The sequence below is a fragment of the Notechis scutatus genome, chromosome 7, assembly GCF_049901735.1.
Source record: "Notechis scutatus isolate UNSWTSFEM ecotype Mainland chromosome 7, rNotScu1.2, whole genome shotgun sequence".
In the NCBI taxonomy this organism is placed as follows: domain Eukaryota; kingdom Metazoa; phylum Chordata; class Lepidosauria; order Squamata; family Elapidae; genus Notechis; species Notechis scutatus.
The window spans coordinates 2,811,139-2,824,727 of record NC_142015.1 but is presented as its reverse complement, the minus strand read 5'-3'; the positions used below and the strand labels follow the sequence as shown (position 1 = coordinate 2,824,727).

Genomic DNA, 13,589 nt, shown 5'->3' with positions numbered 1-13,589 from the left:
CTTCTCCCAAAAAGGCCAGGGGGCGTGGTTTCGTCCAAGGGGGCGTGGCCTCTCTTATAAATATCGGCGCCAGGCGGCAGGCTCCCTCATTCCTCGGGCGCTCCGCTTCTGCTTCTGCTGCGCCGCTTAAAGGGGGCTCGTCTATTTATATATATATATTTTAATTTTTTTTTTATTATTATTATCATTCCCGCCGCCGGCTTTTGACGCCTCCTCGCCTTTTCTCTCTCTCCTTTCGGCCTCGCAGTGTTCGCCCCCGCCATGAATGGTTTCCGAGACAGCAGGATCGAGGACGGCACCTTCCTCTCTTCACCTCAGAGTCGGTGGGGAAGGGCATCCAGGTGAGGGGGCGCCCGAAGGACCCGGCTGTACCAGGTGGGGGCGGGGGGAGTGAGGAGAGGCGCGGAGGACTGAGGCGAAGATAGACAGGCGGGAGGGCGCGCGCGCGCTGCGCCGCTCGCCTCCTGATTGGCCAGCGCGACCCCCGGCTGAATGACGCAACGGGGCGGCTGCGGAAAATCGGGGGGGGCGGCTTGAGGGGGAGGGTTACACGACCCGCCTCCCTTTTTTTACCGAATTTCGAGCCTCTCCGTCTTGCGAAGGGGTGGAGGGAAGGAAAACGCCTGCGGGAGACCGACCCTCCCTCCCTCCTTGCCGTCTCGGCGCGGCCAAGCGGGCCGACCGGCGAAGGAGACGGGGGGGCGCGGGCGGAAAGAGAAGAGCCCTCTCGCGCACGCGCAGTCCCGCTTGCCAGCCTCGGCGGCGCGCCCCGCATTGCAGGCGACCACGTGGTGCCCGCATGGCGAGACCTTGGGAGGAGAGGATGGAGGGGGTGGGGTGGGGTGAGTAATGGGGGGAGGGGAAGGAGGAAAAAAGAACCCCCATTTCGCAGAGCGCCTCTTGGGGGCTTGATGGTGGCTGGGAGGAGGAGGGGGGTAAAAGACAAGGGTAAAACCGGGGGCTGGGAGGAAGAATGGTGGAGGGGGGCTACAAGATTTAAGGGTGGCCAAACCCTTTTCTGATTCAAGAACCCCCAAATAAAAGGAGCGTTGCAGGCTTAGTTGGAAGGATATAAAAGCCCACTGGCCGGAATCGCACATCAGTGGCCCTTAAAAATAATAGGCGGTTTTTCAGAAAAGCACCTTCCTCTTTCAAGCTCTTCTGCAACAAAAGAGGCTTTGAGTAGAGAAGCGGAACTGAGGAACCGGACGAGCGGTCCTGGTTTGAATGCCCCGCGATCTTGGAAGGCATCTGGCCTTTTCCATTGTCTTCCGCCATGATGTCTGAGCCTTTTTTTTTTTTTTTTGGCGGGGGGAAGAAAGGAGCTATACTGGTTTTCAGCAGTGGGACAAACCAGTGTTTGTTGCCGTGTTGATCTAAATGGGAGTTATTTCTGAGATCATGATTCTTGGGATAGGATGCGTTGGATGGAAGAGTGGGCGAGGTTAGTGCATGGCAAAAGAGCAGGGAGAACCGGTAGATCATCCTTGTTTTCCGCCATTGACATGTAGCCATTGAATGCCATGTGGTTCCTATTAAAAGGAGAGCACTGTAATGTTCCCTGCAGGGTGGATCAGATCTCTTTAATAGTCTCAATTCCTCTGCTTTGGGGAATAAAAAAGATTTGATAGTAATGGACATGATTTAATAGGTGTGCTTGGTGAAATGAATGGGAGACCTTGCACCCTTCGCTGAACTGCTCATTACTGTTCTTCCTTTCATACCATAGTTAGGACTCCCGACTTGTTTGGGGAGCCATGCTGTAGAACAGCATCTCAAAGGTCATCTAGCCCACCTAATGGCAGGCTGTCAGTTGCTAAAAGATACACAAGAGACAAAGCAATCTGTACTAAGTTTCTTTGGAGACACTACAAGCTAGAAATTCCCTGAAATTTGTTCTGAATCCCCAGCTGTTAATTTATTTCGTGAAACTGATAAAAATTACATTTTACTATACTATAGAACTTACATCATTATGCACACGATCTTTTTCTGATATGGCACCTACCAGAATACTGAATTGCATTCTAAAACAATGGGAGCCACATCTCGGTTTAAAATAGTGTGGGGTGTTTTTTTTGTTGTTTTTTTTTTTTGAAAGCTATAGGAGCAAGCATTGTCTAGGTTTTAGTAGCATTGCTTGTGTTTGCTGCGTTGTCTAAGATACTGCTTGCTTTTACAGGTGTAGGTACTCCAAAGCCATATCAAAGCAATCTAATCTAGCATTTTATTCCATAGAGACCAGTCATCCCTACAAGAAACCCACAGGCAGGATATGAATGCATTGATACTTGTCCACTTATTTTACCTCCAAGATTCCTAATATCTTAGTATTATACCATAGCTTAACCAAATCTTCCACCTTTATTGATCATTTTTATAACATAGAATTCCAAACATGTTCTCCAAATGTTCATGTTTATAAGGTTACCATTTCCTTGTAAAAGATTCTGGACTAGCCTTGATTATTAGCTTGATAATACCATGTTTAACAATGCAGTGCGTTCTTTTTCTCTTGTCCTTACTTGCCCGTATATAGGATTCTCCTCTAAAGATGCTTATTCTCCTTGTTGCCATCTTGTGTCCTCTCAAGAACAGAGTAGTAGGAGAGCCTCTTATAATAGACTGTGAATCAGCAGGGGCCCTGCCCTGTGAAGCTCTAATTGACTGTAGGATACTCACATTCTGTGTTTTCAGAAGGGATGGAAAAGACTTAACCTTACAACAAAGAAGGAGATTTTGGTATTAAGCTGTCCCATCCCATAAAGTGTTTAAATGCAGGTCTTAAAAACTGAAAATATACCTAAACATATACAAACAGATTGGATTGAGTAAATTTAAACACCCACAGTATCAGGAGGAACCATTTTGGTATGTTTAATGGTGCCAGGCTACAAACCAAGAGATTTGAATTGTAGTCCTATTTTGGGTAGAAAAGCCAGCTGGGTGGCTTAGCCAGGCGTGTTTTTCAGGCTTTAAGAAGAAGGCCGTAGCAAACCAAGAATATTGCCAAGAAAATTGCACTGACTACTCCCAAAGCAGTCACCAGGGACAGGATTGACTCAAAAGTTCACCCATTTGACACCGAGACAATGGCAGCTTTGTTATTCCTTGACTAACTCCTATGGAGCAGTGGATTAGAAGCCTAGTTTTAACATTGCCCCCAAACCAAGCTAAGAACTATATACATAAATAACACTTGAGTAAAAGCTATCTTTCATGGTTTATTGGGTTTATTGTGCGCCATCAGCTTAAGCCCAACCCTTGTGACCCTCTATCTAGGTTCTCCTAAGGCAAACTTTATAAGAAATTATGGCTGCTCCCAGTTATGTGCTTAGCACAAGTGTCTTCAAACTTGGCAAGTTTAAGACCTGTGGACTTCAACTCCCAGAATTCCTGAGCTAATATGACCGGAGGAGGAATTCTGGGAATTGAAGCCCACAAGTCTTAAAGCTGTCAAGTTTGAAGATACTTGTGCTAAGCACTGGGCTAGCCTGAAAGGTTACCCAGGACACGGGAATGTCTTGTTTACAGTTACAATAGGGTAAGCTAAGTCACTCTATTTTAAATTGCTTGGCAAAGAGATGGCCAGAACAGACTTTAAAAAGGAGAGATGGTTTTAATTGATCATTGATGTAACAGATTTCTTAAAACGTGGAAGACATACTCTTTAAATTACAAAACGTGAACAAATGTTCCTAGAATCACAAGGAATAATAGAACCTTTCTGTTTTCAGATAAGATCTGTGATCAAATTAGCGATGCTGTTCTCGATGCGCATCTGAAGCAGGATCCAAATGCCAAAGTAGCATGCGGTGAGTGCGCCTGGCTTTTTATAGAAGGGGCTGAACACAGTATATATTCAGGTTTTTTTTTTAAAAAAAAAATCTGAGATTCTGCGGCGCTGAAACTGACAAGTGTTCAATCTGTCCTCCAATGCAGAAACGGCTGCTAAAACTGGGATGATTCTCCTGGCCGGAGAGATCACCTCTGCTGCCGCGGTTGACTATCAAAAAATTGTTCGTGAAACAATCAAGCACGTCGGCTACGACGATTCTTCCAAAGGTGAGCGGATTGTGGGTGCCTGCTAGGCTTAGCTACCCCCTTTTTTGGGGGGTTTGGGTTTTGATCGGGAAGCTTTTGGGGGGGGGTTGGATGCAGTTTTAACACCCTCATCCTGAGGTTAAAACCTTCCTGCGTTTTAGGCTTCGACTTCAAAACGTGCAACGTGCTGGTCGCTCTGGAGCAGCAGTCTCCGGACATCGCTCAAGGGGTGCACCTCGACAGGAAGGAAGAGGACATCGGTGCCGGGGATCAGGTGGGGATTAAGACCTTATTGATATGTGATAAAGCAGAACAGGGGTGTCAAAACTCAAGGCCTGGGGCCTGGATCCGGCCTGCGGGGTGCTAGGGCTGGCCCGCGGGGCTGCCCTGGAGACAAGGGAGGACCACAGTGCTTTTGCCAGCGAAAACAGGCTCCCTTCGTTTTCACTGGTGGAGGATTGCCGGAGGCCGTGGCAGCTGAAAACGGAACCTGGGAGCCTGTTTTCGCTGGCAGAGGGCTTCAGGCACCCCTGACAAGAGTAACATCTAGCTTGTCATGCCCACCCGGCCCATATGCACACATGCACACACACACACGTCAGGTCAAACACAACCCTGATGTGGCCCTCAATGAAATCGAGTTTGTCGCCCCGAACTAGAACCTAATGTGAATCCTGAGCACTTGCCTGTTTTGAGCCCGGAATTTATTGTCCCGCGTGTCGTTCCTGCTTCAGGGTTTGATGTTTGGTTATGCTACCGACGAGACCGACGAGTGCATGCCCCTGACTCTTCTCCTAGCGCACCAGCTGAATGCAAAACTGGCCGAACTCCGTCGGAATCATATCTTGACTTGGCTGCGGCCGGATTCAAAGACCCAGGTAAGGATTGGCGTGGCATCTTCCCCTGTGGGAAGCCCCCCACCCCTGCCGCCATAAGCAGGCTAAAGATTCCTTTTCGGCCGTCGTGCGAGATGTGCTCCTTTTTGGCTCCCGTTTCAGGTGACGGTTCAGTACAAGCAGGATCGCGGGGCCGTCATTCCCATCCGCGTCCACACGATTGTCATTTCCGTTCAGCACGACGACAGAATTGGGCTGGATGAGATGAGGGATGCCTTGAAGGAGAAAGTGGTCAGAGCGGTTGTGCCTGCAAAATACTTGGATGATGATACTATTTATCATCTGCAACCTAGCGGCCGATTCGTGATTGGTGGCCCCCAGGTATGTCAACAGTTGCATTTTTGTTGTCTAATCTGGACGTTCAGTCTATTGGCAGCCTTCTGAAATGACCACAGCGGGGGAAAATTCAGAGGCACTTGGCAGTATTTTATAACAAAGCTAGGACTTTGCAAGATAAACAGGGGCATTTTAAAAGAACAGAATATCAAGAATTGGAAGGGACTTTCGGGGGGTCTTCTAGTCCAGGGCTCTACAACCTTAAACACTCAAAGAGCCATTTGGACCTGTTTTCCCAGAGAAAAAAACACCAGGAGCCAATAATTTAACAACTGGTGTGACTGGGTGACATGGAGCTTACCTTCTCAGGCCAGAGGAGGGAGGGAGGGGCAGGCGGGCTCCAGCCAGTTTTGGGAACAGCAGAGGGCTGATAGAGCCGCATGTGGCTCCAGAGCCGCAGGTTGCAGAGTCCTTTCTAGTCCAACCCCCTCCAAGCAGGAGACCCTACCCCATTTTACACAAACGGTTGTCCAGTCCCTTCTTAAAAGTCTCCAGGTTGGAGCACCCACAACTTGTGGAAGCAAATTGTTCCACTGCTTAATTGTTCTTGTTGCTTCTCTTTGTTCAGTTTCCATCCATTGCTTCTTGTCTGATCTAAGATTTGCACCAGAATTGTGTAATAAGTACAGTTGTTGTTTTTAGGGAGATGCTGGTTTGACTGGCCGGAAGATCATTGTTGACACTTACGGTGGTTGGGGAGCCCACGGAGGAGGGGCTTTCTCTGGGAAAGACTACACAAAAGTCGACCGTTCAGCTTCTTACGCTGCTCGCTGGGTTGCCAAATCCCTTGTGAAATCTGGCCTGTGTCGACGGGTGCTCGTTCAGGTATGTTCAGCCGCTTTCTTGGGGCGCTAAAAGATGCTTGGATCGGTTTCATTCCGACATGTTCACCTCGCTCTTATCCCTTTTGGGGATAAGCAGTGCTGTGTAAATAAAGTGCAGAAAGAGATGGTTTTGTAAGCAATGCTCATCTCCATCCTGCCCTTAATGCTACATCTAGCCTTTTGCGCTTGCTACTTGACTGTGATGAAACGCATCAACTCCAACGATTTTCTTGGCCTCCCCCTTCCTCTCACCCTCTTCTATTCATTGGGCATGTATTCATTCTTGCCTGTTGCCTTGTTTTCTTAAACCTTTTTACATACTCCTGTTGCACTGAGCTTCTGTTTTTCTCCCTCCATAGCCAACCCTTAACATCCCTTATAAAAAAACCTGAGCAGAAAAGTCATGCCCACATTTGTTCCCTCTGCTTTCCCTTCAAAGGGGAACTCCTTTTGTCTTCTTTGTAATTTTGAGGTTCACATTCTGCGCCTTGTCATGTAGTCTTATCCGGTATCTGCTCTAGATGAGTTGGGTTTTCTGTCGGCAGGCATGATTATTGCCTGTATCCCAAAATAACAAGTTATTTAAGTTTTGAAATAACAGCACTGAAAGCATGATGAGTAAAAGGCAAAGAGTTTTTTTTTTTAAATATGGAAAACGTATTATATGATTTTGGAAGTTGTAGCATGAAAGGAGGACGATACTATGGAGATTCTCCGTCATCCAAGTCATGGTTATCCCAAAAATGTGGGTTGTTTTTTTTCCCTTTCAAGAGGCAACTGGATTTTCTGGTTTTTCTTTGAAGACGTTTCGCTTTTCATCCAAGACGCTTCTTTAGCTCTTTAAAAAAACAATAACCATCTAGAAAGTCCAGTTGCCCTTCGAAAGGGGGAAAAAAAAAGACCCCAAACACTTTTGGAAAGGAGGAGGAGTTGTTTCCTGTTTCTGTTCCTGTGCCTACTTGGTGGCCAAACCCCACTATGGTTGCCATTTGCCCGCAGGTCTCTTACGCCATTGGAGTCGCCCATCCGATATCCGTCTCTATTTTCCACTATGGCACCTCTCAGAAAACCGAACACGAGCTGCTGGATATTGTGAAGAAGAACTTTGATCTTCGCCCTGGGGTCATTGTCAGGTAAAACATGGTAACGCGTGTCCCGTGTACGAACATGGGGGAAAAAAATCCATGGGGGCTAGGAAGGAGGGGATTTAGGCATAAAACGAGCAAATTGGCCGCTGGGCAAATCATGCCCTTCGTGTGCCAACGTTTTGTCCTTCCTTCTGCTGTATACGCCCTACCTACTGCGAAGAGACAGAGGAAAGCAGCCTGCCCAGCACGGCATGTCTTGGTTGTGTGGTCACAGGAGATGGCTACAGTGTCAATCACAACAGAGGTGATGTCCCTGCATTATGGGGCAGGGTGGGGAATGCGCCCTTGGATGCCTTTAGCTAGCAGCGCGTGCTCTTGGATAGGTGACTGTCGTAGATTAGATTAGATTAGGAAGCTGGTGTTATGTAGGCTAATACAACCTTACTGAAGGAGCTGTAGGAATAGAACCTTGCACGTCTGAATGAATGCCCTTCCCTTCCTCCTCCCCCCTTTATCTTTGTGGGACCTAGGAAGGGAGCCGTTACTTTAATCCCCGCTCCAGACTCTTTTGCTCCAGACTCTTTTGACCGTTTGTCTTGATAAAGCAGTTCTCCCTCCCCTCCCTCCAGGCCATTCCCTCTGACCTCTGCAAGGATAAGTTTGGGTGGGCTGCTGCCCTGAGAGAGGCGTGGAAGAACTTGCTTCGAAGGGGGGGAAATTCCTGGAAGGCCAAAACATCTTTTGAGAGAGGCCGACCTTATACGCTCAAAGATACTTTCAGGTGGTTGCTTGACACCTTCGAAATCACTTCCTGAGGAATTATATTTGCTGCATAATAATACCAGGCTCTATTCACAATTGAAATCTCTCTGACCAGTGCCAGAACTGTAGGAGTAATTGGTCACAAAGTTTTTAATTGCTACACAGCAAGCATATATAATCCTTGGAAGTAAGGCCCCATGATTAATACGGTAACTGCAGCTTTTATATGGCTATATCAAAGTTTTTAATTGCTACGCAGCGAGCATCTAATACTTCTAATTAAGGCTCCATATTAATATGGCAACTTCAGCTTTCACATGGCTTTCATGTTCTGATTGAGCCGAGGCAACAGAGTCGTTAACTCCTGTTTTAGAGAGGTAGGAAAAAAATTGCTGATAGTTAAACCTTAATTACCTTTTTTTTTTTTTTGGTTTGGAGGCTAACCATCCTATGTAAAGCTTGGTTGTGACTTTGGGCGGGAGGAGAAAGCTTAGCTCCACAGACAGGTAGCGCTGCTTTGCGTGCACTATTATCTGTGAGGGAAGTCTCTACATTGAGGTGTAGGCTGGTGTTGAGATAGGAAGTGTTTTCCCCTTCTGGAGAGCTGCTGTGGTCTGGCCTGGGAAGTAGGCATTCCTAAGTATAGAAGGTAAGTATCTCATTGCTCTGTGCTTGGAGCCAGGGGGGGGTGTTAGTTTTCCAAGACACACATGGGCAACGCTGTTGAACCTCGCCTCTTTGTAGAAGGGATGCATGGCCTCTGGGGGCCAAGATGCTTTTGACCGTCCTCACTAACTCAGCAGCCTCTTGGGGGGGCGGGGCGTTGTAGGTGCTTTTTGCTTCGTTTGGGTGAATGCTGTGTATTGAGTTATGGACTTGTATATTCCAGGGAGCTGGATCTGAAGAAGCCTATTTATCAGAAGACTGCAGCCTATGGTCACTTTGGTAGGAACAACTTCCCCTGGGAAGTCCCCAAAAAGCTTAAATACTGAATTATTATGTTGGGCTTCTTTCCCCAGACCTGTTGGTGTACATTACAGAGAAACCTTCAGGCTCCTTTGTGGGAAAGAGCCCCCACCCCACCCCTCAATTGGTTCTATCCTTCTCTGCTCTTAAAAAAACAAAAAAATAACCTTGGCACACTGTTCATGACCATGAATTATCAAGTCCTCTGGGGCGGAGGGAGGAGGGGGACGACCGCAAATTGCACTGTGCTTTCTCTTGCCCGGTGGGCTTTTTGACCTACGAGCCAGTTGAGCCTAGAATAGAAAAGAAAAAGAAAACAAAAAAACCCGTAGAGAAGAAGAAAGGCTTTGAACCCAAACAGGGCTTCAGCCTAACCTTTTGCATCGCCCAAAGGCTTTTAAAGTTACCTTCAAAAAAGATGAAAGAAAGAAAAAAAATCCCAAGAATTTTTCCCCCTTGTGATGTGTGTCCATGCAGTCGGTGGTTCCACCTCCTCTGCCCAGATGCTTAGAGCAAGGCGGTGCCAGCAGCCGGATTGGGAGACTGCCAAGGCCGCCCCCCTCAATTGATTTCGTTGGGAGAGCTTGCATGTGTTACCCAACTCCTGTTTTGCAACTCTCTCGTAAGTGCGGTGCTCAAAAAAAATAATATATCTTGAATAACAGAGGCAGTCCCAATTCCGTGCTTTTAAAATTCAAAAGCCGGCATCCCATCGTGATCCTTTTCCTGCTGCTTTCTTTGAGGTTCTTTTTTATTATTATTATTTTTTAACCTATGCAGTTTTAGCACTAGCCAGACCTCAAAATCCCACCATTCCCTTATCAAATGGGCACTTGGGCAATCTTGGTATGCTATAGAGAGGTCAGAAGATTGTACCCAGGACTTGGTAGGCTGCACACTTTTTGGCACCTGGATTTTTTTTATTTTTTTTGGTTAGAGCCAAGAATTTCATATTGCACAAAAATTCCCAGTTTACTTTCACAGTCGAGTCCAAACTGCATTCTGAAGTCCTGGCGTAGCTACAGAGAAGCCAGGGCCCTTCAGAGCACACGTGCAAATTGGGAAGGTTGTGGGAAGATAACCTACATACTTGAAAAGAACTTTTTAATAATTGCTTATTTATTGTGTTTGGGATGGGGTGTGAGTACAGAGAAGCCCTTGTCTCAAATGGCAGCTTTTAAACTTTACTTTTGACACACCATGAAATTCCTTGACCGTTCCCAGCATTCCCTGATAGGCCAAGGTGTCCTACAGAAAAGCCTTGGGTGTCACCTACAGGGGGTCTGGCTTGTGTAAAACGGGGGGGAGGGCAGTGCTGGGGGAACCTGACCACGGGAGGGGCTAACTTGGTTGGTGTTGTACAGAGAAGCCAGCTTGTTTACTTGTCCATCCCATGGTCAGTATCCTAAACAGGAAGTGCCTTTTGCGTTCCACTTTTTTTTTTCCTTCTTCCTCATGGGCGTTTGATTACATATGTCTGGTTCTCAAAAATTCCACATTAAAATCTTAATAAAGTGCTAGGTTCTACCTTAAATGATGGCACGTGTAATGGTTTGAGTCTTTTTTTTTTTTTTAGAAAAAAATGTTTTTCCTCTCCAATTATGTCCGACTCTGTGCGTGTTTGTGTCTGTGTTCATCTTTTTTTTTTCTAGCTGAGAGAGCCAGGGTTGTCTGAAGACGCTTCCCTCGTCATGTAACTATGAGTATATACACCCAAGGCCCACGGGAACGCTAGGTTTACCTTTCCACCCAAGTGCCACCTGCTTTCTACTCAACACTGGCATGCATGATCTGCTAGATTGGCAGGAGCTTGGGGACAAGAATGGGAGCTCACCCCCATCGCACAGCAGTTGGGTCTCCAGTTGCCAACCTTCAGCAACTCTGCATCTAAACTGCTGGTCGGGTATGGCTTAAAACAGAGGTCTCCAAACTTGGCAACTTTTTAAGACTTGTGGACTTGAATACTTGTGGAGTTGAAGTTGCCAACTTTGAGGACCCCTGGTTAAAAGAACGGCTTCCTCAACCTTCAGTCTTCCCTTCCTGCTACTGGACTGATTTTCATGAGCCTATTAAAGAAGTGGAAGACCTATTAAGTAAACACATTTTTAAACCTGGCTAAAGCACATTCCCCAGATAAGAACCTTGTCTCAAAATCTCTCTGTAGGAGGTTGCCTCTCCTAGTTGTTAACATTGGGTGCTCTGAAAGGGATCAATGACTTACAGAGAGTTCAGTTTGTTCCTGAAAGCTATTCCAGGCCCATTTTCCAAAGCCAAGATGTTGCTTTCTGGCTGGCTGAACGCAGAGACACTGGCCACTTACGATATATCCCGTCTATTCTGACAGTGAATGTACATAATGTTCTTCCTATTTTCCCTACAACCCAGTGAAGTGAGTTGGATGGAGAGAAGAATGAGTCCATAAAATCACCCACCTGGCTTTTGTGACTAAGGTGGGGCTTGAACTCACTTCTCTCCTGGTTTCTAGGCCAGCACCTCAACTATTACACCAAACTGGTGCTCTTAACTCCTTTAACAAGGTTAAAGGCTGGGTTCTATAGCTTCTTTCACATGAACCGCCTGATTTGGAAAGCATGGCTGGAGTGGCTCCAACTTTAGGTGTCATTTTCTGATTGTGGCACATTATTCTGCTTTTTCCCTAATGGGCTGCTCTCCAACCTTTTCCCCCTCCCCATCTTGAATTCAACGGGGAGTTGAAAGCTGGTTTTAACTGGGAGCCTGGGACGGAGGTCCGTCGGACTCATCTCAAGAAAAGTGCTGTGAACATTATTTGGGACTAAATTAGGGGATGATAAGCAGTAGCATAAGTTAATGATAAACTTGTTTTTTTTAAAAAAAGTAGCAAGGAAAAGAGCTGCAGGTGAGACCAGTTGCCTTGGTGAGAATTTATTCTGGATTTATCTTGCTCAGGTAAGCATACCTGCATCAACTGCCACCAATATGCAAGTCTGAGCTGAATATTTTTTTTTGGGGGGGAGGGGGACATTAAATTGGGGAAAGTTCCATGTTCCTACAGGAGAGAAAATCACAAAAACTACAAGGTAAGAGTTACCTGGCAACGCCATTGGCATCTTTCTAGTAATCAACTTGGGACACCTTCCAATGCTTGCCCCGTGCCAATGTTCCTAGAAATCAAAGAAAATTACCTTCTTAATACGCAATATTTGCATGTCTTGCTGAGCAAATAATTAGCTAATTAATGCAGGCAGCTATTTTGGCTTCATGCGGAAAGTAGGGGGAAAAGCCAAACACTAAAACATTAAAAACTGATGCAATTTTTAAACATTTGTTAACAGACGACAAAAGTAGAAAGCAGGATTGTGCCTTTTTAATATAAAGACGGGACACAACCATGAAAAATAGAAATGGGACACTTTATTGTGCAGAAAATCATGACAAATTTGATGAGCTAATATCAAAAGCATTGTTACTTTTATGCTGTTTTTAACAAAAAATCATTCAAAATAATACTGGCCCACATTTCTCAGTAATACTTTGGAGAGAAACTTCAAGCACAGAAATTCTTGAGGCCCTTTTATCATTGTTACGGGGAATAAATGCAGGTAATCTTCAATTTACAACATTTCGTTTAGCAGCTGTTCGACGTTTCATGGCGCTGACCAATTGTGGCATCTTAAGTCGATTAAAATTCAGGTGCTTGGCAACTGACTCAGGTTCCAATGTTCATGTGCCAACCATGTTATTAACTCGTGATTCACTTAACTGGCAAGAAAAGTAAAATGAGGCAAATGTCTTACTTGGCAACAGAAAAGTTGGGCTCAACTGGTTGTAAGTCGAGAAAAACCTGTATTTAGAGCAGAGGTCTCCAAACTTAGCAACTTTAAGACTAGTGGAGTTCAACTTCCAGAATTCTCCAGCAAGCTATGCTGGCTGGAGAATTCTGGGAGTTGGAAGTCCACCAGTCTTAAAGTTGCCAAGTTTGGAAACCTGATTTAGAGGCTTTAAACAGGAATTTGGCAGCAGCTTCCAATTCAGGCTTTTCTTTAAACAATAGAAACCTTTGACTCCCATTTTTGTTTTGGCCATTGTAGACTTAATATGATTGTCTAACAATATCAAAAGTTTATATGCATTTCTGCAAATATGAAAACGCCCAGTAAACAAAAGGATGGGTTTTGCAATCCTCTGTTGACTCATGAAAATCCTACGTACGCCACAGAGGAAACAGTTTATAAAGGTCAGTGGCTTCTGAGCAGCTCCAAAGTTCAAAAATGATCTTTTGTAAACGCCTTTTGTAAAATAATTTAAAAACAAAAAAAAATCCAGGAGCATCTTGTTCCTTTGGGTGCTTGTTTCCTTTGTAGAATTTGGGTGAAAGGTTGGATTGGATTGACCGGCTATTCCCATTAATTCAATGTAACAGCGCTACTTAGGAGGGTCCTGTTGGCAGCAAAACTCCAGATGGCCACTAGGGAGCCTAAGAGAGACACCTTTCCTGCCCTCTGCTGGCCTTCAGAGGTTCTTGCAGCCTGAATCTGGAAGGAATAGAATTAGAATAACTTGATTATCACTTTGAATGTAGACAGTCGGCACGAATTTTAAAAAAAATAATGGTTGCTTTCAGCTCTCAAAGGGTCGCCACTTTTAATATACACTACCTAACCATGACACAATAAAATAAATACAAAATTATG

General features: G+C 45.6%; 1 protein-coding gene across 1 annotated transcript; it reads left to right on the top strand.

Annotated features, from left to right (window-relative positions):
• The first annotated feature begins 127 nt into the window (after positions 1-127).
• LOC113427676 (S-adenosylmethionine synthase) lies at positions 128-10,453 on the top strand. The gene is given in 10 exon segments (XM_026690191.2): positions 128-321; positions 323-341; positions 3,738-3,815; positions 3,943-4,065; positions 4,206-4,318; positions 4,779-4,922; positions 5,043-5,261; positions 5,919-6,101; positions 7,100-7,233; positions 8,840-10,453. Coding segments are annotated over 10 exon segments (1,176 nt in total). The 5' UTR covers positions 128-261; the 3' UTR covers positions 8,943-10,453.
• The last annotated feature ends 3,136 nt before the right edge of the window (positions 10,454-13,589 follow it).